This window comes from Strix aluco, chromosome 6 (genome assembly GCF_031877795.1).
Source record: "Strix aluco isolate bStrAlu1 chromosome 6, bStrAlu1.hap1, whole genome shotgun sequence".
Taxonomy (NCBI): Eukaryota; Metazoa; Chordata; class Aves; order Strigiformes; family Strigidae; genus Strix; species Strix aluco.
The window spans coordinates 18,239,143-18,266,556 of NC_133936.1; the positions used below are offsets into that span (position 1 = coordinate 18,239,143).

Genomic DNA, 27,414 nt, shown 5'->3' on the forward strand with positions numbered 1-27,414 from the left:
TAGATCAAGTGCACATACACAAATGAATAGAAGCCGAAGTAGATGTAAGTGCGGATCAACTCTGACTTGTACTTAGGCACAGGATCACACCCTGCCCTCCATCAGAGGTACTGCGGCACAAGCTCTTACCCACATAGTTTACCATTAGATACACGGGGCACAAGCTTCAGAGGTCTTTCTACAAAAATTAGGGAAAGGACATTTCAAGAGGCACATGGAACAACCTCTGATCCTGAGTGGTGTAGGAAGAGTTCAAGAAGACACAGCAAAAATAGAAATTACCCCAAAAGATATAAAAATGCTATGAAATGGAAACAGAAACGGTTCTGATAATCCTGAATCTTGTTTAGTGAGAGAAAAGAAACAAGGTACACAAGACCATATATAATAAAATCCCAAATGGCAGAGCGCGCAGTACATAGAGCAAACAGCAGTTTGTCTTTCTGATAGACATACAATGGAATCTGAATGGCACAGGAATTCAACATTTCAAAGAGAAAAGAGTTTTATATATTACAGAAACTTCTGGAGTTTCTTGACATGAGGTTTGACTGAACTGAGAGTTCAGTTGAATTTAGAAAAAGTATGCAGAACTCGGACAGTCTCCACAGCTACTAGACAAAGGATATTTTCAAAAAAAAACCCCACGTAAGCCCTCACATATCAGGTGAAGTTAGTAACCAGCTTAAACCCTAGCGGGTAATGTTTTAGAAATAAGTTATTCTGCATCTATTTATTTTGCAGTTTCTTGCATTTTATTCTGAAGCATTTCACACTGCCACTAGAAATACAGCTGAAGATGTAAAAGACTGCCTGTAACTCAACATTGCAATTTTTAAGAGCCTACTACCTATTTCTAAAGTAAAACTCCAAAACACAAGAGAGACCTAGGATTTATTTTATTATATACACATGCAAATTACACCCTACAAAGGTGCTTCGGGACTACAAAACTAGTTTCTCAGTAACAAAACAGAAAATATCCTTCCCAGAAAGTGAATTTTACCTGATAAGTGCATTGAGTGGAATTTTTTTCCATGGGATACCCTGCTTGAGTAAATCATTAGCAAAAGACTGAATTGAAAACAAGGACTGTAGAATGGCATTCATATAGCAGGTGTTTCCCAAGTTTGAAAATCTGAAAAAAAGAAGATTGAATATGGTATGTATGACAAATGTGTAAACACGCCAGTGTTAAACACTGCACTACTAACACATTCACCCCTGCCACTCCCCCCAGTTTCTTACTGGAGCTATCCTCCTGCCCTTCAGACTAAACTGAAAACTCATGGGAGGCAGCATTTATCAGGAAAGCACCCATGAGCTTCTACAATCAAAATTAAAAAAAAATGTGTGCATATACACAAGATAAAGAAACGAATCATAAAAGTGTATGAAAGGAACATAAATTACCTGAAATTAATATCTCTCTAAAACTCTGAGGAAGTGAATTTAAGAATATGCATTTTCCAAACTAGGAAAAGTGTTCCCTGTCTCAGTGTTCATTAGTTTCAAGATTTTTTTTCATTAAATAATTATAACAAGAATGTGCATGTTCTGATGATCAAAGTGTGCATGCTAGATAAAGAAAATTAAATTTACCCTTGTAATTGTTGTTGAGGATGGGTGGAAAGGGGCACTCGGGGTTTGTTCCACCCTGTGTAATCTTGATTAGATCTCATTTTTTTAACAGAAAGAGGGGCAGGCTGAGAAAGAAATCCCAGGCTTCTTTTGGCTGAAGGGGTCTGGCTGGATACACTAGACCTAAAAGGATAAAAGGATAAGAAGCGTAAGATTTCTAATGCTCTTTCTTAAATAATTATAGTCCAAGATACTGGAATTGTATCACTATAGAAGACAAGGACCAGTAAAGCCACACAAGATAACTGGCATGTGTCATAACGCAAAAGAGCTGTAAGAGACAGAACTTCTTTCCAGAGCACTTAAATACTTTGTTCGGTTAAATTTCATTACATCCACAGGTGTGCATGCAGTGTAACCAAGTCTTTTGTCTTTAAGATATTTAACAATTCCCCACTGTATGATGAGAGGAAGAACGATAGTGTAGCATGAGATCACCACTCCTAAGATATGCTTAAAATTCACATCTGGGCCAGAGTCTTCATTTTCAGCCTCTTGTTCTTGTAACCTAATCATTCCGGACCTCAGTCCCTCATGTGTAAAGCGTGGACAATGCCTCTTTTCTTCCTTGATCTCATCTATCTAGGGCAGAGACCAACAGTTTGATTGCACAGCATCTAACACAGAAGAATCCCAACCTCAACAGGATTTGGTATTACTAAAATACTGTTATTAAAATATAGAGTTTCATGCCATTTATCTACTTGGGAAAAGCGAAGCAAGGATTCAGTCTAAAGTTCCAGAGTTTATATAGAATTTGAACTGGATCAGTTATTCACCATGACTATAATAGACTTGAGTTACTTTAGAAAGTCTACCTATTGCAAACAGTAACTGGAATTTGTAGATGTAACTAGAGCAATTGTAGCCACACTGAATATCTAGATTGTACTCCTCAGGGTGGGGAATAATACATATATATATACACACACACATTTTATGCATATAAGCTATGTACCACGTGATAAACACACAGGAAACTGAAGATCCTAATTCCTGGGAAAGAACTGTCATTTACAGTTCATGCTAGTGAATCAGTCCTACCTGTCCAGGGTGGAACTGCCAGTGGAGTACTCTTTTGATGAGGACCGACTGCCATAAAAGGATGATGACTGTAGTGGTAAAATACCTTGAAAAACAGAAAGACAGGTCATTTTGTTCCAGGTAACTCAGCTATTTATACAATATACAACTTGTTTAAAAGTATTTAGTCAAAAGGTTTAAAAATCCTCAAATACTCTTTCCCAGAATTGGATGGGAAAATACTAACACACAGAAGTACTCATGCAAATACCAATATTAATCAATTAACACAAATATGAATTAATGCAAAGTAAGTAAAGACATGCTGGAGTTTTATTTGAACTTAATACTATAATCTCCATCAAATCTAAACTGCAATACAAAACATTAAAAAGTCATTGAATGGTCTTAACTATCTGAAAGATAATAAATATCCACCTGCTGTTCAAATACACAAGATACACATAACAGAAAACTCAATAATGATTTCCAATACAGTGCTCTCAAAATTCAAAGTAAATATGCAGAAGTGAAAACAGTTTCTCTTCCCACTCCAAATTCCACAGTAAATTACTATATGCCTGGGGCAAAATACAGTTATTGCATTATTCTGGTATCATTGTGTCGAATTCTGAGACTAATGCCTCAGATGGTGTCACATAAAAAAATGCTCTCAAAAGTCAAAAAAACACCTATTACGGTGAATCACAGCATAATTTAGTTTGGATAATGAATAAACATTTGCTTCTATCCCAGCTTGAATTGGTTCAAGCCACGCAACTTTCAAAAATGTAGATATATGAAGCAAGTTCGCAATACTGTTACCTGAACTTGCAGGTATACACTCACAGATTCCAATTTTGACTCTGAAGAGCAAACCAAATTTCATTCAGAGATAAACATTCACCTTACTGGCTCCTCTAGCAACATGTGTGTGCCATCAGAGCTGCATAAAAAAAGAATGCATTCGGCAACATTCCCCATAAAAACAAGATCTTGAATGCATTCCCCTTTATGGGGCAAGAGGCTCAGTATTTATTAGTGAAACCAAAGAATGGTGCTGCTTATTAGCTTTTGTACATATGTCAATATGTCTATGTTGTCTGTAAAACCTTGTCATACACCAGTATCCAATAGAATTTTGGTACCAAAAGTAACAGAATGCCTGGCCCCAAAGAGTTCCCCCTCTAAGTTCTGGGGAAGAGATAAGGAAGTAAAAGCAAACAGTACACATTTTCTGCACAAAAAAACAGCCTACAATTCAAGTTGGCATTAACAGCAAAGGAGAGCTTTAAAAACAAACGAGAAAGCAAGCAAAAAGGAAATCCGCAGATGTTTACAGTAATCCCCTCCCAAGAGGAAGGGCAGCTTGGAGCAAAGTTTGAAGCTGCTTGTTGAATTTTCAAACCAGCCGGCACATGGGCTGGCATCAGCACCCAAGTATAAAGGTCAGGGTCAACTAGAGCAGGACACACTTTGAAAATGAAGGCAAGTTGTTTGCATCTCATATACGGCTCTGTAGGAAGCAAGAAAGTTAGTGGCACAAGGAAAGCAGATTAGGAAAACCACCTCTGCAGCAACTTTCTAAATTAATATCAAAGGGGTTAAATCAAATTGGTCAAAGCCAGGTATCATTTGGCTTGACTTTTATTTTTTTACCTGGTGTCCTATTTTCCTCTGCCTGCTTCAGATTCAACTGTTTCTCTCTGCTACTGTTCAAGTACTTCCATGCTGGATCACTCAAGGCTTTATTATTCCTACAGATAAACAAGAGGGGAAGTCAGTGCAGTTATAGATGATACAGGATATTCCTGCTTAGTATTTACAACTTGTTTTAGAGCACCTCTCTCCTACCACCTTTATTACTTGACTGTGGAACAGTTAAATTTTACTCGCAGATAAATTTAACCAATTCATTTAAACAAGCCTTCTTACTTATGATTAAATGCGATTTCAAACACATGGAGCTTATTCTCCAAATGGCAATTTCCCTTTATGAATTTTGTTTTGAAAAGGATCAAAACAAGTTCAGTGAAGAAGGTACCTATCATTATACATGTATAGCACGTATGACAATCCTGACTAAACTGATAAAAAATGACAAAATTTGCATATGCCAGTTCCTGCAAATCAACTGCTAGAGCAGGTTACATTTCCCTCATTAATCCTAAATGCAAACCCCATTTCAAGCTCCCAGTGTGGTCAGAAGTTGACTAGTGGCTGGCCTCTACCATGTTGCTGAGACAGGAAACACCCAAGCATTCTTTTCAGAAAAATTCATTCTTTTCAGAAACTAGAAACAATGGTTACTTACGTTGAAGAATCATTCTCTTTGGGATAATCTTCGCTCATTTCTGAACCAGGAGGTTGTGTTCTTTTCCTCTTTTCACTGATGATAGAAAATTTTGAAGTGGTCATGCTTTCAGAAAGGCTAGTAAATGATCCTCTTCCAACTGAACAGAACTCCTCAATGCTTTCTGTGCATTTTGCACCTATCTTCCACAATCTCCACTTTTACAACATAGCATACAGAGAAGAATTTGGTCTGCCCAACTCTTAAGTTGTTCATAAAGCTCTAGAGCCAGTACCAGCCAGAGGCTAGAAAAGCACGTATTAACATCCTGTTAAAAGTAACAGCAAAACCAGAGGAAGAAACATATTCCCTTCTTACTTCTAGGTGTACTGAGTTCCACCTGCAGCTCTATAAAGAGCTAAATTTTAACAATAACATAATAAGAGGACAACACTCCTACCGATTCTCCAACAAGCCCGTTCTGTGAGGGACTGACGACACAGGAGATGCTGAAACGTTCACCCTGTTGCTTGGTGTCCCACTTCCAGTGGAATTCTTAACAGACGCTCTCGCTGGGGTACCCAGCACCTTGCGAAACGGATTTTCCTCCTTACTTTCCACAGTCACTCTTTTGGGAGGAGTCTGCAAAACCCAAGTGGAGGGGACCAAACAGTGAAAAACATGACCATTTTCAGTCTAATCTAGCATTTACACCACTGCTTTACTTGCTACAGTGTAGCATCCAGAAGTAGAAAAATGCTACTTGTAATTGAGCAAGAGAATTTAACACTAAGTAGACATAGGTAAAATTTTGACTGTATCAATGCAAGACATAAACATGAAACTCTACTGCAATAACCAATTTCCCTTTCTCATTTTCCAACACTAAGTCAGTTGAACTTTAGTTTTAAAAATCTCCTTTACATGCTTTGACATTAAAAAAACCCAATGCACGATTCCTAACTATCCCCAAACCAATCCTGGGTGGTATTAAAAAAAAAAAAAAAAAAGCCATATTAAAAACCACACAATTAGAACAGTGCCCTGGCAGCCTTGGGCTAAGCAAGCACCACATGTAATGCAATGGAAAGAACTAATAGTTAGTTGACTAAGGAATGTTGGTCAATTTTAGACCTGAAAACTAAACATGTCTAATCTTACCACTGTATACACAGCCTTAGAGTTTTTACTGTGAGATTGCCTCTAAGCAACATGTAAATTTTATTTTGGGACAATGTCAAAAATATTCTCCCTCAAGGCAGTAATACAAGTATATTCACAGAGATAACAAAGTCAATTAAAGGAGGTATATACACCATGAAATCTGTGTTATGCAGGGAGAAAAGGAAGAACAAAAATATTTTGAAGGAAAACCACTTTTGGGAAAATGTCTGCAAAGTTTACATAAAAATCTGAGCAGAATGCCACAAATTCATAGAATCATAGAATACCAGGTTGGAAGGGACCTCAAGGATCATCTGATCTAACCTTTCTTGGCAAAAGCACAGTCTAGGCAAGATGGCCCAGCACCCGGTCCAACTGAATCTTAAAAGTGTCCAATATCGGGGAATCCACCACTTCCCTGGGGAGATTATTCCAGTGGCTGTTCTCATTGTGCAAAACTTTTCTTGTGTCCAATCAAAATCTCCCGAGGAGTAACTTGTTCAGTAACTTTATTCCGATACAAAACTGGGTCAGCAGCTTTTCAATATATACATTCGGCTGAAGTCTGCTAAACTCATTAAGACCAATGCTGACTATAACATGTCAGCTGCTACATAAGGTGTTCAGTATAAACAAAGAGATATTCAGAACTATGCGAGAAGCAATTCTTAATCATGTACTTTCCCTCTATTTCTGCTTCTTGTCTGCCTGGCTGGAAGCTCAACATTAAGAACATATTCTGTTTTCCATAGCCAGACACTGACCTTTCTTATTCATACAGAATATATTGCTCCTCACGAGCAAGAGACACCATTGCCCACCACCCTGTATACATCTATTCCAATCCCTCTAGATTACAAAGACTCTGGATGCAAAATAAGTATTTACAATGCTATTACAACATACAATAAGAGAATGAGGGGAGGAAATTAATGAAATAAAATTAAGGGAGAGGAAAAATTTGAACAATTAAACAAACCTGATTCTCTATATAAGAAAATTGCCTGTTAGCTTCCTTCTGTGTGGTCCTGCTGCCCAGCACACCTCCAAAGCTGCCAGATCCCTGAGAGGGTTTCCCAGCTGACAGGAAAAGTACACAACATTTGATTTGATCGTCATTTAACTGATTGGCATTCTTATTTGTAAGACGTTATTTAGCTGGAGTTGATTTTGGAAGGGACACACTAGATTTCTTGCCAATAGACAGTGCAATATTCTGAGAGCACAGACATAAGCGCATGTTTATGGATATCCCTTATATTGGTCATTTACTCAGTTGGCAGTAAAGTTCCTATCCTTAAAAAGGACAAAATAAGAGGTAAAATGGAAATGGACTAAGCATGTGTGATAAACAGACAAGAGTTTTTCAAATACCAACATACTTATAAGCATACTTCTACATGTTTAATCTCCGCTTATTGTTCAGCATGACAAAGGTACATTATGAGAAAGGTATATAACAAAAATTGGGGTTTGGGGCGAGACAGCATTTACACAAATGCAAAGAAAGTCACTAACACAAGGAGAACAAAATGGCTAAAGATGAAAAAAAGAAACAGCACCGACCCGTCTCCAAACTGTTATTAACATGATTTACAACAACTGCACTTACCAGTATGAACCCTGTCTTGATGGACTGCGTCCAAATACATCCGCATCTCATTTGCATCTTTAAATGGTACCTTATCAATTGTCAGGAAACTCGTATCCTTTAGTGTTAGCATCAGGCAGCACAGTTTTCTACCATTTGGTCGTAAGGTCACAGTTTTAATGTTATGGCTTAACTGAAAACAAGAAAGTGACTGTAAACATAAACCCATTTTTAAAAGGCAAAAATACTTACTAATTCAAACAAAACACTTCAAATAGAGAGGGTAAGAGGCACTTGCACCAAAATACTTCTCCTTGCTCCATTTGGAGCAAACATTAAGCCTCACAGAATTAATGCAATTGGTGATCTTGGACGTTGACAGAACTGAAAGAACAGTATCACTGTATCTCAACAGTCCCTATATTCCCGGATAAACTTTCTGAAACTTGCTTTGCTATGGAGTGTGACATTTTTGAACATAAAGGAGTAAGAGCTTCATACAGTCCCATTTAGCTGGCAGAAACTTCCACATCAAGTTTCAAATATAATTTAAGATGGGGAAAGTTTTAAATGTGAAGTACAAACTTCTGCTCGCTTTATAATTTGCTCTCAGGGAAGACAGATTTGACATAGCTTAAAAAATTTGCTGAGGGAGTAAATCAGTAAGAAACGTGCTTAGTCTACATGTAACATTATAAAAACTAAGTGGTGTCAAAACTCTGAGGGTTATGGTCAAGCACAAGAGTGATTTTAATAAGAATTTGTCCTCCCTAATAATGCCACTGCTACTATATTATACCATTACTTAATTGTTACTTCATGCTGAGTAACTTGTAAGAACTGGCTGTTCAGTAAAGGCTCTAGTATCCATGAAGGTTGAGGGTAACTCCTAAAGCAGAGGAAGCAAAAGAGTATCTCACATCTGCAGACCGCAAGGAAGTTTGACAATACGTACCTAAGCATACTCTCATTTTCAATTACCTTGTCCTTTTTTACTTCATTCTTCATTTTGCTGCTGCTTCTTTAGCCTTGCCTAAGATCAGGCACTAGTTACACAATGACCTCCATGCCAGTCCACTGCTGTACTTAATGCTTCAGACAAGATTGGAAACCACAGCTAAGGTCATCAGGCAATACACTAGACTGAGTAAAACACTGCCCATCAGATTGGAGTCTTCTCCTAATTTGGCCTGACCTGCATACTGCCACACTGCTGATCTAAATAACGATGATGAATCAATAGACATGAACACTAATAATACTCTAACGCCAAAGTTTCGCTATACATTGCTCTAGAACTTGTCTTACCTCCTTCAATGATACACAAGTTTAAAAATAAAAATTATTCCCCATTTTTATTTAAATTTGTTCAGGTATGTAAAAGACTGAGACAGTAAAAGGCACTCTAGGTCCATCAGTGAGAATTCTTTTTTTCACAGAATCACAGAATTGTCTAGGTTGGAAAAGACCTTGAAGATCATCCAGTCCATTTTCTATGCATACCTCTAGCTTCTTGGAATGCCTAGACACAGCAGTTTGTAAGAGAGGCTGGAAAACCACCTCAATCGAGAACTAAGGTTATATTTTGCTGGGAAAATTGCATTTCTGAAATACTTTGTGCTTGATCCTTGTGTTTTGGGGCTTTTTTTTGGGGGGTGGTGGTAGTTGTTTTGTTTAAAATACAAGCTAAAAATGTCTTCAAAGACCTAAGAATTGAAAAAGGGTCTTCAAATTTTTCATCCTCTTTTAAAAAGTGAAACCCAGTGCAAAGGCATTACAGTTACTTCACCATTTCAGCGCAAAACAACCTATTTCAACTCAAAATGCTATCGTGAGAAGGCTCCCTTGATACTCTCCATGCACCTGTTATGATCCAGTCAGCGTCACAAAGTCTTGGGAGGTGGGGATAAATGAAATAGTTCTCTTAACACATATCTAGCATCAACAACTTAGTAAAAGCTCTGAAAAATCAGTTAAATGTATCATTTGACATAAGACATTTGATGACACACCAGTTCCTGTAGAAAGAAATATAACCCTGGATCCATCCAAACATTCCATTACAGAAAAGTGAAAAATAGGTGGGGAAGTCACCCACAGTTTTCCCATGGCAACTTGTCAAAAAAAAAAAGGCAATGCTACTTCTAAAGCAAAATTATCAGGAATTTGTCACATCTGAAGCAGCACACAAGCACTGCGACAGACTGGGGCCAGCTCACACAAGCCACACTTAAGCACAAGCCTGCAGCGCAAGGGGCAGGCAGCTCTCCCTGCCTGTTGCTTGCTCCCACCAACGCTCTTGTGCCAGTGCCTGCGTTGCTTCAAGACCAACAGGACTCAAAAGCAGATCCCACTGAAGAATAACCACCACCCAAACAAAAATAATTGGTCTAAAGATGCGGTATTTCCTCCTCCTCTGTTTCTGCAGTCCTAACTGCATGGTGCTGTATCACCCCCTCCACCAGATCTCACGTTCGGTCCTTTTTCCAAATTAAATGATGTGAAAACCCTCCACTGAGCTCAGAGAGACCTGACAAGTGCCAGAGCCAGCAGATGTGAGACACTGGGAGCAAAACCTGCCCCTTTAGGCCATGGTTAGCTGTTCTATAGGCTCATCCTCCCCATGGAACCACCTTCTGAGTCAGTCACACCACGTTAACACTGTCCAGGTAGAAAGGAGCCCGTGAGAACAAGCACCCAGGGAAGGTATGAGGGAACGAAGAGCCACTCTTCTCAGAAGCAACACGGTCCAATGCTGGATTAAATCAAACCTGCAGTCACAGCATTGTGTGTGAGAAGGCAGACGATCCTTTTTGAGTCTACGGTAACAGAGGTAGGAACTATCCACAGATAATGATTTTCTCACGCCTTGATTCCAAGGCAACACAGGCTGCCAGATTCTTTGCTGAGACTTTTCGGCACGCTAAGGCAGCAAAACCCAAACTTTCAAAAATAAAGTTAACCTTTTTTCAGAGTCCGGCACACAGAAATAAATGACTCAAAGAAAGGTCTGGTGAACAGTACTGATGAAAAACAACTATGGCACGAAAAAGCAGAAGCCAACATTTAGATCAGTTTAGGCTGTTACAAAGTTACTAAATAAGATACATTTTTTTTTTCTTCCACCTGCTCTTACATCCTCTATGTATTTTTAAATCACACAGAAAAGTCTTACAGAAAAACACTCCTCATTCTTTCAGTTTGGGGCATTTTGCACAAAACTAGCAAGACTGAGCTGAAAACAGCTATAGAAAGAGAAAAAGGCAATTTAGGCATCAGCCTCTCACAGTGAGGAAACCACATTGCCTGGCATACATAAAACCTAAAACTCTAAGAATTGCTGTTCAGCAGAGTCTTGCATAAACAAAGGACTAGAAGTGTGTTAACACCATTACTCTTCAGCTGGGCAAACTGCTAGTACAAAGCGTTCAGGATCTTCACCTCTAGATTCTGCAAACGTACCAGTAACAGAAAGGTTACATGTTCCAAAAATCTGACCATGTGAGCCACTATGCTATATACTTTAGTAACTTTTTTCTGCTTTTTGGTTCTTCCCATTCAGTGGTATCATGATGCCAACCTTGGCAGATCCTTTAACAACACACATGAATAATTTACTGGAGAGTTATACAAAGGGATTAGTGTTCAGGAAACGAGGAACAAGAAACAGTGACAGAGGGAAGTTTGCGTGACACTTAATAGCCTTGAAGAGGACAGCTGTTCACAAAACAGCACAATCCATGCACTGCTCAAACAAAAGCCTTAATATTTGGTGTACCTGAAACGTCTTTGGAATTCCTCCAACATTGTAGTGAACCACTAGACTCACTTTGTTGTCCTTCTCCACAATTTCAAAGCTCCCTTCTTTCCATTTTGTAATCCCAGTCTGCATGCTGCGCATCCGGACGGGTCCGTGCACCTTTAGAGGAGCCATGCTTTCTCACGGAAGAGAGCTAACAAGTAAGTGTACTCCACCTTAAAAACCTGTTAAAAAGGAGAAATTTGTAACTAGGCAAGCCAAGTAATCTCTACAGAAAGATATTAAGTGTGGCTTAAAGATTTTGTAGAAGTTTGGTAGAACGGTTCTGCTGGTATTTTCAAACCCAGTGAAGGACACTGGGTTTAGAGACAAGTGAAGGAAACGTAGATTAATAAAGTCTCTCCCAGTTTGGGCAGCAACGCACTGATTCCTCACTGTTGAAAGGCGAGCAGACCCAATACAGACACAGAAGTTCTTGCAAATCCCTAAAGCAACTTCAACAGATTTAATGAAAGAAAAAAAATGCCTGAGGAAAAGTCGATAAAAAGAGGGAAACCAAAGTTTTGGAGGAAACCTAAGAGGGAAAACGAGCTCGTTTCTGACGGGACGTGAGCCCCGATCACCTCGAGCGGCCCAGCCGGGGGTCCCCGGGGCGGCGGTGCCCCCCTGCGCTGCCGGCGCCCCCTCCAGCACTCCGCCCGGGAAAGCCACGGGCCCAGCGGCACGAGAAACAGCCCCCGCCCCGCCGCGGGCTCCCGGTCAGCACGGCGGGGCGTATTTTCAACAAAAATTAGAAGAAATGAATGAAGCGGCCCCCTGCGCGCAGCCCGGGAGGCGCCGCCGAGGAGGGTTCCCCCCCCCCGGCAGCCCGCGCTCAGGCGCCGCCGCCGCTCCCAGCCCGGCCCGGCGGCAGCCGCACTCCCCAGCTCCCCCTCCACCACCCCCGGGCAGGGCCCCGCGGCCCCTCCGCCCGCCCGGACAGGGAGAAGGGGGCGAGGGCAGCGCCTCCCGCCCCGCCGCTCCACGGACGCCCCGGGCCGGGCCGCTGTACGGGGAGGCGCCGCGCGGCGGGGGCACACGGCCGGGCTCCGCGGAGGGGGAGGGGGGGGGGGGAAGGGGGGTGTCGGGTCGGGGGGGTGTCGGGAAGGGGGGGTAGGAAGGAGCTGGGGGGGGGGGGGGGGGGGGGCGAACCCCGGTACCTGCGTCCCGACGCCGCTGGGCGGGCTGAGGCCCGGGGGGGGAGGGGGGGGAGGGGGAAGGGGGGGGGTGGCGGCGGCAGATGGCGGGAACCGGCTAGCAGCGCGAGACGCTGCGCGACGCACGCACGCACGCGCGCGCGCGCGCTCACGTCAGCGCAGTGGCGCCCTTCCCGGCGCGCCCCGCGACTCCCCGCCCGCCCGCTCGCTGCGCGCAGGCGCCAACGCAGCGCCCCGGCCACCCCCCGGCACCGCCCGCCCCGCCGGCGCCCGCGCCCGCGCGCATGCGCGCCCCGCTCGCCTCTGCGGCCCGCCCCCGTCCCAGCCGTCCTCGCGGTGGGCGGGCGAGCGCGCGCGCGGCGGGGTGAGGGGTCGGGGCAGGCCTGAGCTTATGGCGGCGGCGGCCTCCTGAGCCGGGCCCGGCGGCACCACCGGCACCGCTCCCACCATGCACAGCTTGGCTACAGCCGCGGTGAGGCACGGCTCCGTGTCCCGGCGGGGCAGGGCTGGGGACGGGACCCTGTGGCGCAGGTCGCGCGGGGAGCGGGGCCGTGGGGACGCGGCCGCTCGTAGCTGCGAGGGGATGTGTCCCTTCGGCCGCCCGCGGTGGGGGAGGGCGGGGGAGGTTTGGGCTGCGGGGTGACGGAGCCCTGGTGAAATCCCTCCCCTCGGCGCCTCGGTGGCCCGCTGGGGCGGCGGGATCCCTTCGGTAGCGGGGAGGCGCTGAGTGAGCGCTTTCTTGCTCCAGCTGCTCCCCTGGGGCCTCCCCGAGGTGGCCGTGCCTCGCTCTGCCGCTCATGGGGACGGGGTGGCTCGCCCAGGGGCCAGGAGGGCTTCCCTGCTGGATGCCCTGGCTGTCCTCCTTCTGCCCGGTGTGTATCATGTAGGGTTTTCTCTCCTTCCCTTCTCTTGCCTGCTGTGCTGCCTCCCTGCACCCGGACGCCTTCTACATCCCCAGGCACTTACTCTGTCCTCTGGGGAGCTCTTTTACTTCTGGCCTTGCCTACAGAGGGAACGAGGAGATAGAGAAAAGTTCCTCAGGACAGCAGGCAAGCGGGAGGAAATGCAGAGATTGCCTATTCCTTCTTCTGTTTTCCTCCAATACCTTGCGGTGCTGTCTGTAGTTGGTGCTTGCCCTCCTCCCCCTCAGGAAGCTACCTCGGTGGGATGGGGTGCCTGATGCTCAGGCTGGTGGAGTGGAATGGTACCTTGGCCTGGTTGGATTCAAAAATGGAAGCTGAGTTTGAACAATGTGGTTATTGCATCTTATCTCCCATCTGAGTGGGTTTGTGTTTTGGTTTTTACTTCTCCACTTTCTCTTTTTCATTATCACACTCTACTCAGCTCTTGTCAGGCCACACCTGGAGTACTGTGTTCAGTTTTGGTCCCTGCTATATAAAGAAGATGTGGACAGGCTGGAGAGGGTCCAGAGAAGGGCCCCAAAGATGATCAGAAGACTGGGAAGCCTGCCATGTGAGGAAAGGCTGAGAGAATTGGGTTTGTTCAGCCTCAAGAAGAGAAGGCTTAGGGGAGACCTCATTGCCATATTCCAATATTTAAAGGGTGGCTACAAAGAAGATGGAGACTCCCTTTTTGCAGTGAGTCACATGGAAAACATGAGGGGTAATGGGTACAAGTTACTCCTGGAGCAATTCTGACTGGATGCAAGAGGAAAATTTTTCACAGTGAGAACAATGAGCCATTGGAATAATCTCCTCAGGGAAGTTGTGGATTCCCCAACATTGGACATTTTTAAGATTCAGCTGAATGGGGTGCTGGACCGTCTTGCCTAGACTGTGTTTGCCAAGAAAGGTTGGACCAGGTGATCCTTGAAGTCCCTTCCAACCTGGTATTCTATGATTCTATGAAATGCACATTCATCACGTGTGTAAGACTTCCTAGAGTTGATTGAGTCTCTGGTGTGTATTGGGTTTGGGAGGTGTGTTGCCAGACCAGCAGTTAGAGCTGTTTTCAAATGAGCTTAGCTCAAGGATCTGCTTGGACTAACAAGCAAACGAGTAAAGTACTTATGAGCACGAATTGAGAGAACTTTTTAAGTCTTCCCACTTTAAGTGCTTGTGACTTTACATTGGTTCTTGGAGTGTTGGCAAGTACTTCTGACTTAAAGAACACTTTCTGGAGCATGGAAGGGTGCGTGAGATCATAGTGATCTCTCCTAATCAGCATTTACATTTTTATAGCAATGTAATTCCTAAGTGCTTGTTGAAATGCATGAGGGACTGTTGTATCTCTCGTTAATCCGTTCCCTGTGTTCTAGTCACCTCTGTATAAAACGGTTTTTTAAAGACAATTTTAGCAAAATAATCTGTTTCAGGAATAGAAATCAACTTTAGTTTGGGACTCATTTGAATGTATATTTAATTTATATGTAATTCATACCACCTGGTAGTTCTGTATTGAAATGTTTTCTACCACAGTCAGTTAGTGTGCATAGACTAAAGGGTCTTTGGCTCTGGAGATGTGCTTGGGAGCTGTGGTAAATCACGTTACCTCTTCGTGGGGTCATGTACTGGCTTGGGAATCCCTTTGGGTGTTGTGAACGCTGTCGTGATAAAGCTGTGGTAAGCCAGAGCATTGGTCTTTATACAGTGATGCTGGTGGCAGAACTGACATTTTGATTTCAGACCTGAAGACAGCATAACATGCTAAGAGGCTCAAGAACAGGCTAAAACCAGTAAATGTAGCTGTAGCTAGCAGTAAGACATTGAAAGCCCAACTCAAATCAGCTAATTCACTGCTGTTGAAGTTCAAAGTTCATTTTGGTGCTTTTGAGTTGGTGATCTATCAAAATAGTTTAAAAAGCACATGTATCCTGTTCGTCAATGTTCTGCTTTGGTTGACCAGTGCTCTGCCAGTGTGGCTAGCAGCAACTGCTCAGTTAGGAAGAGAAAGCCAGTTGCCTAAATCCAGTTTGTTATGTGTTTGTTGGAGATGTAATCAGGCATGGATGTTTGAAGTAATGCTGTTTCTCCTGAGGAAGGTGTTACAAGATCTTTCATGATGCAGAGGTGGCTGGCCTGTGCTGTGTTGAGATACTGTTGGTAACTTTTACTTTCCCTGTGTGCAAAAGAAAGCCTGCCTGGCAGGGTTCTGTCTCAAAGCTTGCAGGATTTGTGTGTAGCCCTCAGGGTTCCCCAGAATTTTATGTTTTAGAGGGAGAGGGGGGGAACAACAATAAAGTAGGAAATTAGGAAAAAAATATCTTTCGATTTAAACTAAAATGAGAGGAACAACTGTAGAGCCTGTGAAAAGCAGTTGGTTCTGGCTAAGACAGATATTGGACATCATAAACCTAATTGTGTGGAAAATCTACTTAGTGTTCTCTAGGGATCACAAGCACATGATTGTGCTTTTAAAGGGTCGATGTATTTAAGCTTACAGGAACTGAAACTTCTAGTGAGTCTAGAAAAATAGATGGAAGCTTTAGATAACACAATTATAATAACATTATTGCTAGACTGCTTGTCACTCTACCATCCCAAATAAAAACAAATGAGCTCTGTTCATTCTCCCTCTCTTTCTGAGCTCCAGTGTAGCAGTTGCTATTGGAATTGCACTCCCAGCCGTAACAGCACAATAAATTTGTTGGGAGAACTAATTTAGTGTGAGGTTCTGGAAAAAAAAAATTAAAAATTGAGTAGAGAAGAAGAGGATAGGAGGAAGGATGAAAAGCTCAAAATGTATTTGAGCCCTAGAGTATAGGGATTAATTACAGCACATTGGCTTATATATAGACATTTAAGTTACATAATATGATGAAAGTGGCTGCAGGAGAGATAAATCCCACAGCTGGGGAAGAATCTCTTTGGATGTGGCTATGGATATAGTATGTGGATGAACAGAGGCAGGAAACGTTTGCAGGAGCAGAAAGCTCAGGAGGTGTCTGCCGAAGGTTAAGAAGTCTCCCTTCATCCCTCCTGCAGTTCTGGGGGCCTGCCTCTGGCCTATGGTTTCAGGTTTGGTTCCAGCCACTTTCAGTTCCTGAACTCCTTTGTATTCTCTTCAGTGCCTCGGTGATGAGCTGCTTAGTAGTAGCATTGCTGTCAGTGCCGTACAGGCAGTGCTCACATCTGTTGTGGTAAGCGAATGAAGAGTTTTGGTCTGGGCTTTAAAAAAAAAGAAATACAGTCCGTTCTCTGTTCCCAGCCATGATTGCCATACCTGTGGGGATGCTGAGCTGGTTGCATGCAGGCTCGCTCAGGAGCAGCAGCGTACAAACAGGACTGTACTTTACTTGAGTAGTAAACACTGCAGCAGAATGTTTGAATAGGTTCTGAACTGGCTTTGGGAATTGTTCACACTGGAGGTTTTAATGCTGATGTTTGTCTTCCTCAAAACTTTGTATCTGAATCACCAGACTGTCTACTTAGGAAGCTTGCTGAGCATTTGTTTGCACCTTGAGTGCTCATTGTGCCGGCAGAGACATGAGACAAACTTTCACTGGAAGACGTGCACCTTGCCCTCTCCACAGAAACTGTGCTGGAATTCCACAGTCCCTGTTTCTCTTCCTTTCCTTCCCAGCCCTCCCTCATTTTTTTTGGCTTGAAAACTTGTTGGCCTTGATGCTGTCCTTTCTCTGGTATTCCAAGAAAGGCAGAGAAGAAATCCTGCATTTCTGCTGACTAGTAGAAAATATACCTTGACTGAATACAGATCTGCCCTTCTCTGGGTTTATTTTGAACAGGAATTTTTGCACAAAATCAGTCTTGAAAAATTCCCTTTTAGCTCCATGCATGTAAACAAGATACCTGGGGTGAATATGAGATGTCGCTAACAGCAGGTGTTACTGGCTGTGGATAGTGCCATGCTGATGTTGGAGTAGTGAGAATTTTTCTCGTATTTGTATGAATATTTTTCTCGTATACATTGGGTGAATCCTATTGTCAGGTTCCAATGTAATGGATGTTTTTGGAGAGAAAAAGGTAGCATCTGCCTTGTTTTGAATTTGTGGAAGCTTGCACTTGAAGCATGCAATGAGTGCATGCTAAATGCAGGTGGAGCAAATGATAGCTGGCTAAAGTATGTGACCTCCCTAGGAGCTCTGCTGGCACAGGCAGGCAGCAACATGGCTCCCTTCTATTGCTGAATGAAGTTATAAGGTTCTGCTTGACAAGTGGATTAAGAGAGACTGTCCTAACAAGTCAGGCCAGAAAGTAAAACCTTTGTGTTTCAAATAGGTGAAATAATCAGACTAATATGAGGAAGGGATCCATATCCAGGGCATCTTAGTGCAACTTTAGTTCCTCCCTCCCTGGTCAGGAGTTTCTTGAGCACTTTTTTGCTTATCTGCCAGGTTGTGGGAAGGGTTTGGGTGAGACCTGGATAAAATGTTTGGACTGAAGTTTTCTTGTCTCCCTCCCAGCCTGTGCCAACAGCGCTGGCTCAGGTTGACCGTGAAAAGATCTACCAGTGGATCAATGAACTGTCCAGCCCTGAGACGCGGGAGAACGCGCTGCTGGAGCTGAGCAAGAAGCGTGAGTCTGTGCCTGACCTTGCCCCGATGCTGTGGCACTCATTTGGCACAATCGCAGCGCTCCTGCAGGTGGGTAGGACTGGCAGCATCTTGATTCCGTGGTGCAGGACCAGCACATTGCAGAGCTTGTGTGTCCACAGGGCAGATCTGGGGAGGCACCAGTGGGGTCCCTTATTGCTTTTGCTGGGAGTATGATGTATGTTGGATCGTGTGGTGAGGGGAGCAGATGTGGGAAGCCCATTGGCCATTAATCATCATTAGCAAGGCGTTCTGTGCAGGGACTGTAAGAGTTCTAATTAAGACAGCTTATATAGTTGGAAGGGGAGCAGGCAAGTTCTTGGCTGCATGAGCTCCCTGCAGATCGCGTTCTGCTTATTTTCATACCGTGGCATAGCAGAGCCACAACAGTTTTTACTCCTAAGATCTCCGGTTGAATGTATTTTGCATGAGCTTGAACACTTCCTGGTCCGAAGGTTGCCCTTGCAGGGAGCCCACTGGAAGGGCAGCGTGGGAATGCTGCTCACTGCTCCAGAGATCCTTGCGAGGGACTGTACCTGCATTTCATGTGAAACCAAGCAGTTCAGTTTATCTATGGGCAAACTACTCTACAGCTGATGACTGGCTGTCTTGCAGTGCCGAATCTAGTTATTTCTTTCAAAGAAGGAAAGAAAAGAGTGCAGGATTGGCAATGTCAAACTGTTCTCAGAGTGGCCCTGAAATAAGTGAAGAAAATTAGAGGGGAGCTGTAGTTGGAAGCAGGCAGAGTTCTGAATCAGATTTCTTGCCATCAGCTGCTTCCCCTGCATTGAGTTAGAAGAGTTACTGGCAGATACAGTATGAATGGAGTGGGTGTGCTCTGCCTCTAGGCAGAGGAACAACACTCCTCTTCGATCTGGAAGTTCAAAACAAAACAATCCCTACACTAGTAAAGAGCCAGGAAATCAAATGAACCTGTTTTTAGTGAAATTAAGGTTTGAATGCATTCCTGTGACTCCTTGTCAAATTGACTCTGACCCAGCTCTGCCCTTGCCTGGGCAGCGTGGTGACTGCCATGTAACTTCAAAATGATGCTTGGTGAAAGCAGGATGTCATCTCTTGTCACCATAGTTCCTTGCTGGGCAAGTGCTTCAGTGCAGCTTTCTGATGTTTTTCTCCTTTAACTTCTCTTCATCTGTTAATTTTTAGGAAATTGTAAATATTTATCCATCAATCAACCCTCCGACTTTGACAGCCCATCAGTCCAATAGAGTCTGCAATGCTTTAGCTCTACTACAGTGTGTTGCATCGCATCCCGAAACAAGGTAAGTGTTTCCAAGTGCATGAGTTTTATGAGGTGTTGATGTTGACAGCTCAGCCTGTCTCTTTCACTCCGGAAGCACGTAAGCTCCTTTTTTTTTTTTTTTTTTTTTAAAACCAAGAGAAGTGGAATGGAGGACAGAGCTGGAAGGTAGGCGGTTGCCTGCTGCTTTTACTTGTTTGCATGGGTTATCAGGATGACTGCTTTATGGTGGCCCTAAGTGCATTGCATTCCCTGGATTATCCTGAGATCCTGCAAATTCCCAAAACATTGGGTTGTGGCAGATCCTGTGAGCTCAGCCAAAGATGAGGGTGCCCTTGTTCTGAGTGCTGTGTGCAGGATCATTGTTTTAATGAGCTTACAGTTATTTAGGCCAGCTGTCCAAAGGGTGTAATGAGCAGGACTGTCCTTCCCAGACACCGTGTGTGGCAAGGGAGCAATAGCGGAGTGATGTCTGGAGTCTTCAGCCAGTGCCTGACTTCAGTTTTTCTCAATTTTTGTCTAGCACATGTCAGCAGGGGAAAAGATAATGTTGGTTCAGCCAAAATCAATAGCTAAAACTCAGAAGAAAACTACCAAGAGATCCATGATCTCATGCTTCTGTTCCTGCTGAGAAGAAACTGCTGCATAGCTGAAGTTGTTTTTCAGCTGCTGCAAAGTAGTGTAAAACAGCAACCCTCTATGAGATGATATCCTAAGAAATAGGTTAGTTTTACACCACACACCTTTACATTTAAAGTTTGAAAACTGAAAGCAAAGGAAGAATGTTGGATGATTGTGCAGGAGAGCTTCCCTCTGCTAGCAGAGCAATCTCCAGGTTTTTCCCTCCATTCTGTATTTCTCACCGTTGTCAGAAAATGGGGTGAGGACCCCTGGGGAAAGATGGCTGTGCACATTTAAACTGTGGTACTGCCTAGAGATCAGCCAGTCTGGATTTCTGTCATGCAGAGGCTTTGCATATGCATTGTGGTTGACTATCTCTGCCCATGGGAGCCTGCAAGGTGAAATGCAACAGTGAATGTACAAAGCAGAGAGTCTGGGTGCCAGGAAGAGGTAATAAAAGCAACAGGACGTGCTTTGTTCCTGGTCAGCTGGAAGCAGCGATGCAGGTAACTGGCAGTTTAGCGTTGGGTTTTGTGCTGTGCAGAATTTACTTCATACCTTTCTGTCAGAGAACAAACTGTTACCCTCTTTTGAGGAGCAGCAGCAATGGTTTCTGTCAGGAATAGCCTGAGGCCCTGCATGGTAACGCTGGATTGTGTGCTTGCTTTGTTTTCCTTGTCTCTCATGTTGGGTGTTCTTTTCCTACAGGTCAGCTTTTCTGGCAGCTCATATCCCTCTCTTCCTGTACCCCTTCTTGCACACAGTTAGCAAGACACGTCCGTTTGAGTACCTGCGGCTCACGAGCCTCGGAGTGATTGGTAAGCAGCCACACCAATTCTGGAGCACTGTTTTTTTACCAAGTTGGATGCAGTTCATGCTGTGGGTATGAGACCTGCACGACCAAAATCACAGGTCTCTTTCTATTCGGATTTTCTGGGTCCTGTAGTATTAACAGGAGGAGCTGCTCCTTTTCCATCAGTTGTAGAGGCAGGTTCCTCTTAGTGTGTAGGAACTGGACTTTTCACTAATAAGAAAACACTGAACTCTGTGTACCTTTCCAAAAACATGTTTCCTGTGAGTACAAGCACCTGCAGGCTGCCTTCACCCTCAGCCCAGCCAGCTAGACACTGGCATGGGTGGGTGCAGACTGGGCTTTCTTTGAGTTTTTGTCATTGATTGGCTTGGCTGTATTTGCCCTGTCTTCCTCTTATCTTGTTTTTTTTCTTCTTTCTGCCCCAAACATTTCTCTCTGTGTGTAAAGTAAGAGGGTCTTAAAATGCATTTCTTCTTCCCAGAGGTTGCTGTGGGTGGCATGATCCTCTTTGTGTTACCACTGGGGGAGAGCCAAGAATGCATCCCCTTTCTGAAAAACAAACAACCCCCAAACCCAGCTTGATTACTTTTATGCTGCCAAAATGATTTCTTCTCCAGCCATGTGCTGCAACATATTTAGGATGACAATTGCTCTGCCTGCCATTCAGACTTAATGATTCCTGGGGAGGACACAGCACAGGCCCTTTTTGAAAGGTGAGATTTTTTTGGAAACAATTTATCATTTACTGATTTTTGGGTTTTGTTTTTCCTTCAAGGGGCCTTGGTGAAAACTGATGAGCAAGAAGTGATAAATTTCTTATTGACAACAGAAATTATCCCCCTGTGCTTACGCATTATGGAGTCTGGCAGTGAACTCTCCAAAACGGTACCTACTCTTTTTGTCTTAAGACTTCTTGTTGTTTATCTCTGACTAACCAAGCAGCCAGTAACCTGCAGAGTTGGCTTGTGTCCTGTTGCAAATGCTGGGGCAACCCTGGGTGGAGCTTTTTACCTCTTCAACAAACAAACAAACCAAAACCACCAAACTAAGCTGGAGTTCCTGGGCTTGGTAGTTCTGCTGGGAAAGGTCTTGCTGCTCTCAACACCCATTCCCTCCTTTGCAACCCAGCAGAGTAACTTTCAGGGCTGAGCTGGATCAACTTTCCTTGGCTTGAGAGAAAAAATGCTGTAACTACACAGCACAGAGGTTGGGCAGCAGCTGTTAGTGGTGGTTATGGGAATGTTCACTGCACTGGACCAGTTTTTCTTCTCTGATGAGGGGCCCCTTTCCCCCATGAGCTCAGATCTGTGGTCAGACTGGTCTGATGACCCAGGTAGGCTGGCCACAGGTTTTAGTCTGTGCATACTTCTCTGGTGAACCCTGCTGACAGAGCTGGCTGAGGTTCTTCCAGAAAGTCACTTGTCTCATGATGAATCAGTAACGCTCAAGATGAAAACCAAAATCATCTTGCTGTCTAGATGACACGGTCAAGGGACAGATCCTTCTCCTGCTTCTTGCTCTGTGACCAGAGTAGCGTGCCTGTAATCTTGAGGCTGTCCTGGCAGTAGTTGCTGTGTTACGCAACCTGCATCCAGTTGTCATGTACACACTGCTTTGTGTCCATCTCTTTTCTTTAGCCTGAGATGCCAAGCTTTGTGTAGTGTCCTGCGTTTTCTTTTGGCTTTAAGCTTTTTCCGAGTAAAGTATTTGCTGCCTGCTGAAAGGCCTTTCAGCTCTGGGACTGCCTTGAAAAGAACACAGCACAAAGGCTGTCCTTTTTCAGGATAGGTAAGTTGTTTATACGCTTTCTTTTCTGCTTTCTTCCCATTCTAGGTTGCTACGTTTATTCTTCAGAAAATCCTCCTGGATGACACAGGGCTGGCATATATCTGTCAGACTTACGAGCGGTTTTCACATGTTGCCATGATACTGGTAAGATTATTTGTTTCCTGGCCTGCAAGACCAACCTCCTTTTTTCACTTTTTGAACCTGGCTCCTACTAGCTGCTGCTTATTACTCTAATTCTTGTGTTGGAACACAGAGGGAGCAGACAGTTTTTGTCCATGCCCTGTGAAGGAGAAGGTGGGGTATTCATAATTTGTTCATCCCAGGAGTAATAACCCCAACTTGAGTTTTATTATCTTTGAGCTTGCCGTGGGGAATACATGTCTGGCCTAGAATAACTATTGTCCTGCTTTTGTGTTTGGTTGGTTGGTTGGTTGCTTTTTAAAGAGCAGTCTCAGGAAAAGAAAAAGCAGCATTAACTTAAGTGCTTTGCAATGCTGGCTCTGTGCCTAAATGTTGATTCCTTCATGGGGAATATTTATTTGTCTCTATTTTCCCAAACGTAAAGAAAACATTACCTCCTAATTCACCCACAAACAGCAAAATATAAATGATTGTGAGCTGCTGTCCATAATATCCAATGTGACATGAGTTTTGCATTCAGAAAAAGGATTGGCTTTGAAAATACATCTGGCTTGGGGGCAAAGTGAAAGATGCAATTAGAAACCCTGGGGTAGGGGACGGAGGGAGGGAGGGAGGCCAAGGAAGAATCTGTGGCTGGGAAGGGGACAAACACAGAAGGATGTGGGTGTGTAAAGTTGTATTAGCATGGAAGAAATCCTAGTTGTGGTACAATCCCACCATTGGATAAAGCACTGACATGACTAATATTCCATAGTGCTACGGAGAAAGATGAAAACATTCATACACATTTCTGTTCTGTATTTCAAAAATTGGGATAGTGTACTCCTGTCTCATGAGGGTGATGATTTACTTCCTTGTCTGCTGATACCTGAGTAAGATGTTACACAAGTATTAGATGCTTTTAAATGAGCAAGTTAGCATTTGCCATCCAGGAGCTGTCTGAGGAGCTCTCTGACTTGTTGTTCCTTATTTCGAAGAAATACTGGTATCCTGGGGAATTGCTAAGAGCAGGAAGCTTGCAAAAGGGCAAAAGAGGGAGACCTGCTAATTGCTAACTGCCTGAACATCCAAATACAGGTGAATTTGGCTAATGAGGAAAATGGTTAGTGCTAGCCAATGTAGTTTTACAGGAAAAAAAACCTGACTTGTTGGGCAGATCTTACTGACTCCTAAATATGAGGAAATGGACTGTTAAAACTCCTTCAAAGCAGGAGTGTGAAGGCATCCGCACTGTTTGCTGGGCTGGGTGCATTCAAAGGTGCAACCATGTGCAAAGTCCTACACAGTGTGAGAAACGGAAGCTGGGCTGGGGAGATCTGCCCTGGTCTTGCTTTCCGGTAATGGCTTATGAGGGATGTAGCAGAAGGAGAAAATACAACTCTTGGGTGTGTGATAAGACCAGGTGCAGATCTTACTGTGGGTGATCCCAGTCCTTCGGCATGGCTTCCCAGGCTATTGTTAACGCTTTAAAAGGGCGTTGGAATGAAGGCAGCGCAGATGAGAACAGGGAGTGTTGCAGAGCTTGGGAACAGACCTCTCGGGGTGACTCAGCCTGAGCATATCAAAGCGTTTGGGATATGTTTGCCTTCCTGCACGAGGGGCAAACCCCAGGCTCTCCTTAATCTAGAAGAGAGTTGGACCACTAAGCAGTCCTGGGGAGTTAAAAACGAAACAGAGATGAGATCACCTTTCCCTGAGCTGCTGGGAGAATCCTTTCCGAGTCATGGCTAGCTGCTCTTCTCAAAGGCATCTTGGCAAGCAGTGCCAGGCTCCGTGCAGGGGCATCTAGATGAAAGGTAATGGGCTGTGATGCATGGGAAGCCAGAGAGAGAGTCTTTAATGGTCTTTCCCAGTCTCTGCTGATTGTGAAGCTGTTCTGACAAAGACTTTAACTGGTGGTGCTGGCCTCTGTCAAACAGGGTAAAATGGTCCTGCAGCTCTCCAAGGAGCCCTCGGCACGGCTACTGAAACATGTCGTCCGCTGCTACCTTCGCCTTTCCGATAATCCCAGGTAAACATTTTAGGAGTTTGGGCAGGGGCTTCTGCGCTTCCAAGGGAGTGGGAGTTCTTCTCCACAGTGCCCATGTGAGGAGAGTCGAGGTTCCTCATCTGCCCTTGCAGCAGCCTTAGCTCAGTGTACAAAATGGGTGGGTTGTTTGGTTGGTTTGTAGTTTTTATTGCTAGTCCCAGGAGCTTTTATGGTACATGGGAGAAACAGTGACTGTTTGGGGCTTGTGCAGATTCAAGCTGTGCAGGTTACGACTGCCTGAGCTCAAATGTAGCTTGAACAAAGTACGAGGGACGGGCTGAGGCGGAAGGTATGCTGTGCTCTTCCTCTTCTGCATCACGTGGGCTGTTAAGCAGTAGAAGCCAATGGATGATGTTCAGTTGAGGGAATACAAACTGATTTCATGCTGATCAGCAGCTCTGTCCAAAGCCGCTGGGTACATATGCATTGTCTCAGACTCTCCTGGCATCGTGTTGCTCTTGGCTGCCGGGTGTCAGGGCTCAGGGGTTGGCTCGGTGGGGTCTGCTGTGAGGGGTGGGAGCCGTGCTGGCTGGCCAAGCACCACGTGCTGCGGTGCTGCTGCTGGGTGCTCTCCTTGGCTGGGCCTGCCAGGGAGACCCCCAGGCAAAGGAGGGTCGTGTCCCCAGTGGGGTTTGCTCCCCTCTTGCCCCTGTGAGTTTATTTGTTGGGCCCCGTTTCTTGTCTCTTGATGTAGGGCACGTGAAGCTCTCAGGCAGTGCCTTCCTGACCAACTGAAGGACACCACCTTCGCCCAGGTCCTGAAGGATGACACCACCACAAAGCGCTGGCTGGCTCAGCTCGTCAAGAACCTGCAAGAGGGTCAAGTCACTGACCCACGGGGCATCCCTCTTCCTCCGCAATGACTGCTGGGGGAGGTGGGGGACCGGGGAAGAAACAGCTCAGGTTTACAAAGAACCAGGAACAGGTGACCTCTTCTGCAACAAACTGGGCATGCCAGCTGGCTGCCGGCCTGTCGGACCATCCCACCCAGCCAAGGGGCTGCTCTGTAGCAATGCAGCATGCCTCCGGGGATCACAACACCAGCAAATGCTGATACTACAGCTTTAAAAAAAAAAAAAAAAATCAATAAAAACAATCTGTAAAGATCCCCATCTCTCCAGGAGGCTTGGCTGGCATCTCTCCCCCCACCGCCAGGCAGGGGCTGGTGCGGATGGCCGCTCTTCCAGCTAGCTCAGCCTCCGCCCGAGTGGTGCGTGACATGGGGTGTGTGCGCCACGTCCCTCCAGTTCCTTGTCACTTCTTGTTTACACGTCTGTTTAGATGAGTGAGCTGAATAAAAGCTGATCCAGTTGTTTTATCCCCTCTTAAGACTGCTACTCAGCTGCAGGTAGCCCAGGGACAGCTTTCTTCCCTGCCAGCACATCCTTGCTCCTGGCTCTGCACCCGGCTGGCGCAGCAAGCTTCTCTCTTCTTTTCCTCTGGCGCGGAGGCAGTGGCTGGGGCTGGCCACCGCAGTGCTTGCCCCAAGAGGAGGGGTGGATTACTTGCAATGAACCCACGTACCATAAGTGTGTTTCCTCTGGGGGAGGAGAAGACATCAGGACTGTGGCTCTTGCGCTGTAAATAGCGCACTCCCGCAGCTAACCAGCGGCCCTGGGCTGATGTGTGCTGGCCTCCCGTCTAGCCCATCTCTTGTGTAGTGGGGCTGCTGGCTGGTTCATCGAACGGAGCTCGGTGTTAGGAAACCTTTCTTGTGGTGGGCAGGCCACTGACCGATTGTCCCCTGCTGCGGGACAGCTGGGAGCGACGTCCTGCGGGCTCCAGGTATGCCGGCTTCCGCGGCCGCTGCTGCCTTCCAGGCGCCTCTCAGTCCTGGCCCCCCTCCCTTTTCCCCCCTCCTCCAGCTCATCTCTGCCAGCCGGGTGCATCCATTTCAGCTTTCAAACCTGCCTTGGCGTCTGCCTCAGCCCCACCGCAATTAGGCTGGGCCAGCAGCGCTTACCTGCCTTCCCTGGGCCGAGGGGTTAGCGCGGCTGCAGCGGGCGCTCTGGGACGCGGCTGGGGAGCTCCGGGGCTCTGCTGCAGCGGAGCCCGCTCTTGGCTGCAGGCAAGCCTGGGCAGCTACTTGTTTCTCCCCCCTCCACGAGTAGCCTATTTTGCTGATCATCTGCGGTGTCGTGCCAACAGTGTCTTAAATCCCATCTCGTGTCCCTTCCCTCCTCCCTTTGCAGCCTTGCGTAACCAGGGCAGAGCACGGCCTTTTCCTTGCCCCCGGGGTCCCGTTTTATAACCATCGCCTTCTTTTCCCTCCCCTCCACCCTGACCTTGACAGGGTGTGAAAATGCTTGTTTGTTTGTTTGGGTTTTTTTGTAAGTTCAGATTAATAAATAATAAAACCCCAGCCAGCACACATTGCTCCTGGTCTGGTCTCTTGGGGAGGGCAAGCAGTGAGGGGGGTGGATTTATTGCAGGTGGGAGGAAGGGGGGGGCTGTGCCAACTTGGGGATGTGAGCTGGGGAGAGTTTGTGGCCTTTCCCGCTGGGAGCTGCCTGCAGCCCTGTGTCCCTCCGTCTCTCCAGGTAACGTGGAGGGGTTTTGGGGAGGAGGTGCTGCTCTGTT

At 45.3% G+C, this 27,414-nt stretch overlaps 2 protein-coding genes across 6 annotated transcripts in view; one reads left to right on the plus strand and one right to left on the minus strand.

The window, feature by feature from the left end:
- The window catches only part of USP37 (ubiquitin specific peptidase 37), a 38,167-nt gene extending 25,450 nt beyond the window's left edge, over window positions 1-12,717 (minus strand). For 2 of the 4 annotated variants that reach the window (XR_012623774.1, XM_074828859.1), the window contains exons 1-10: window positions 12,672-12,717; window positions 11,491-11,696; window positions 7,734-7,905; window positions 7,101-7,201; window positions 5,418-5,599; window positions 4,979-5,053; window positions 4,324-4,421; window positions 2,686-2,770; window positions 1,603-1,764; window positions 1,007-1,138 (exon numbers count right to left, since the gene is read on the minus strand). Coding sequence is in view for 3 of the 4 variants with exons in the window: in XM_074828859.1 (XP_074684960.1) it covers window positions 1,007-1,138; window positions 1,603-1,764; window positions 2,686-2,770; window positions 4,324-4,421; window positions 4,979-5,053; window positions 5,418-5,599; window positions 7,101-7,201; window positions 7,734-7,905; window positions 11,491-11,646 (1,163 nt within the window). In the remaining variant the exon portion in view is untranslated. Of the gene's footprint in view, window positions 1-1,006; window positions 1,139-1,602; window positions 1,765-2,685; window positions 2,771-4,323; window positions 4,422-4,978; window positions 5,054-5,417; window positions 5,600-7,100; window positions 7,202-7,733; window positions 7,906-11,490; window positions 11,747-12,671 lie in introns of those variants that run through there. The other 2 variants (XM_074828861.1, XM_074828860.1) reach the window with 2 other exon arrangements.
- Window positions 12,718-12,985: 268 nt separating this feature from the next.
- On the plus strand, window positions 12,986-27,203 carry CNOT9 (CCR4-NOT transcription complex subunit 9). Of its 2 annotated transcripts, none has more exons than XM_074828863.1 (8): window positions 12,986-13,140; window positions 18,052-18,231; window positions 19,348-19,463; window positions 20,771-20,880; window positions 21,652-21,761; window positions 22,710-22,808; window positions 24,725-24,816; window positions 25,529-27,203. In XM_074828863.1, exons 1-8 carry the CDS (start codon window positions 13,117-13,119, stop codon window positions 25,695-25,697), a joined length of 900 nt encoding a protein of 299 aa, XP_074684964.1. In that variant the 5' UTR covers window positions 12,986-13,116; the 3' UTR covers window positions 25,698-27,203. The 2 variants fall into 2 exon arrangements, with proteins under 2 accessions (XP_074684964.1, XP_074684963.1); XM_074828862.1 differs by having other exon boundaries at window positions 24,725-24,815; window positions 25,522-27,203.
- Window positions 27,204-27,414: the final 211 nt, after the last annotated feature.

Bases quoted from the DNA above. Each gene is read 5' to 3' on its own strand.
- CNOT9 (XM_074828862.1), top strand. From the start codon at position 13,117: ATGCACAGCTTGGCTACAGCCGCG. The intron at 20,881-21,651 runs GTAAGCAGCCAC...TTTTCCTTCAAG, and splicing joins CACGAGCCTCGGAGTGATTG to GGGCCTTGGTGAAAACTGAT. The intron at 22,809-24,724 runs GTAAGATTATTT...TCTGTCAAACAG, and splicing joins CACATGTTGCCATGATACTG to GGTAAAATGGTCCTGCAGCT.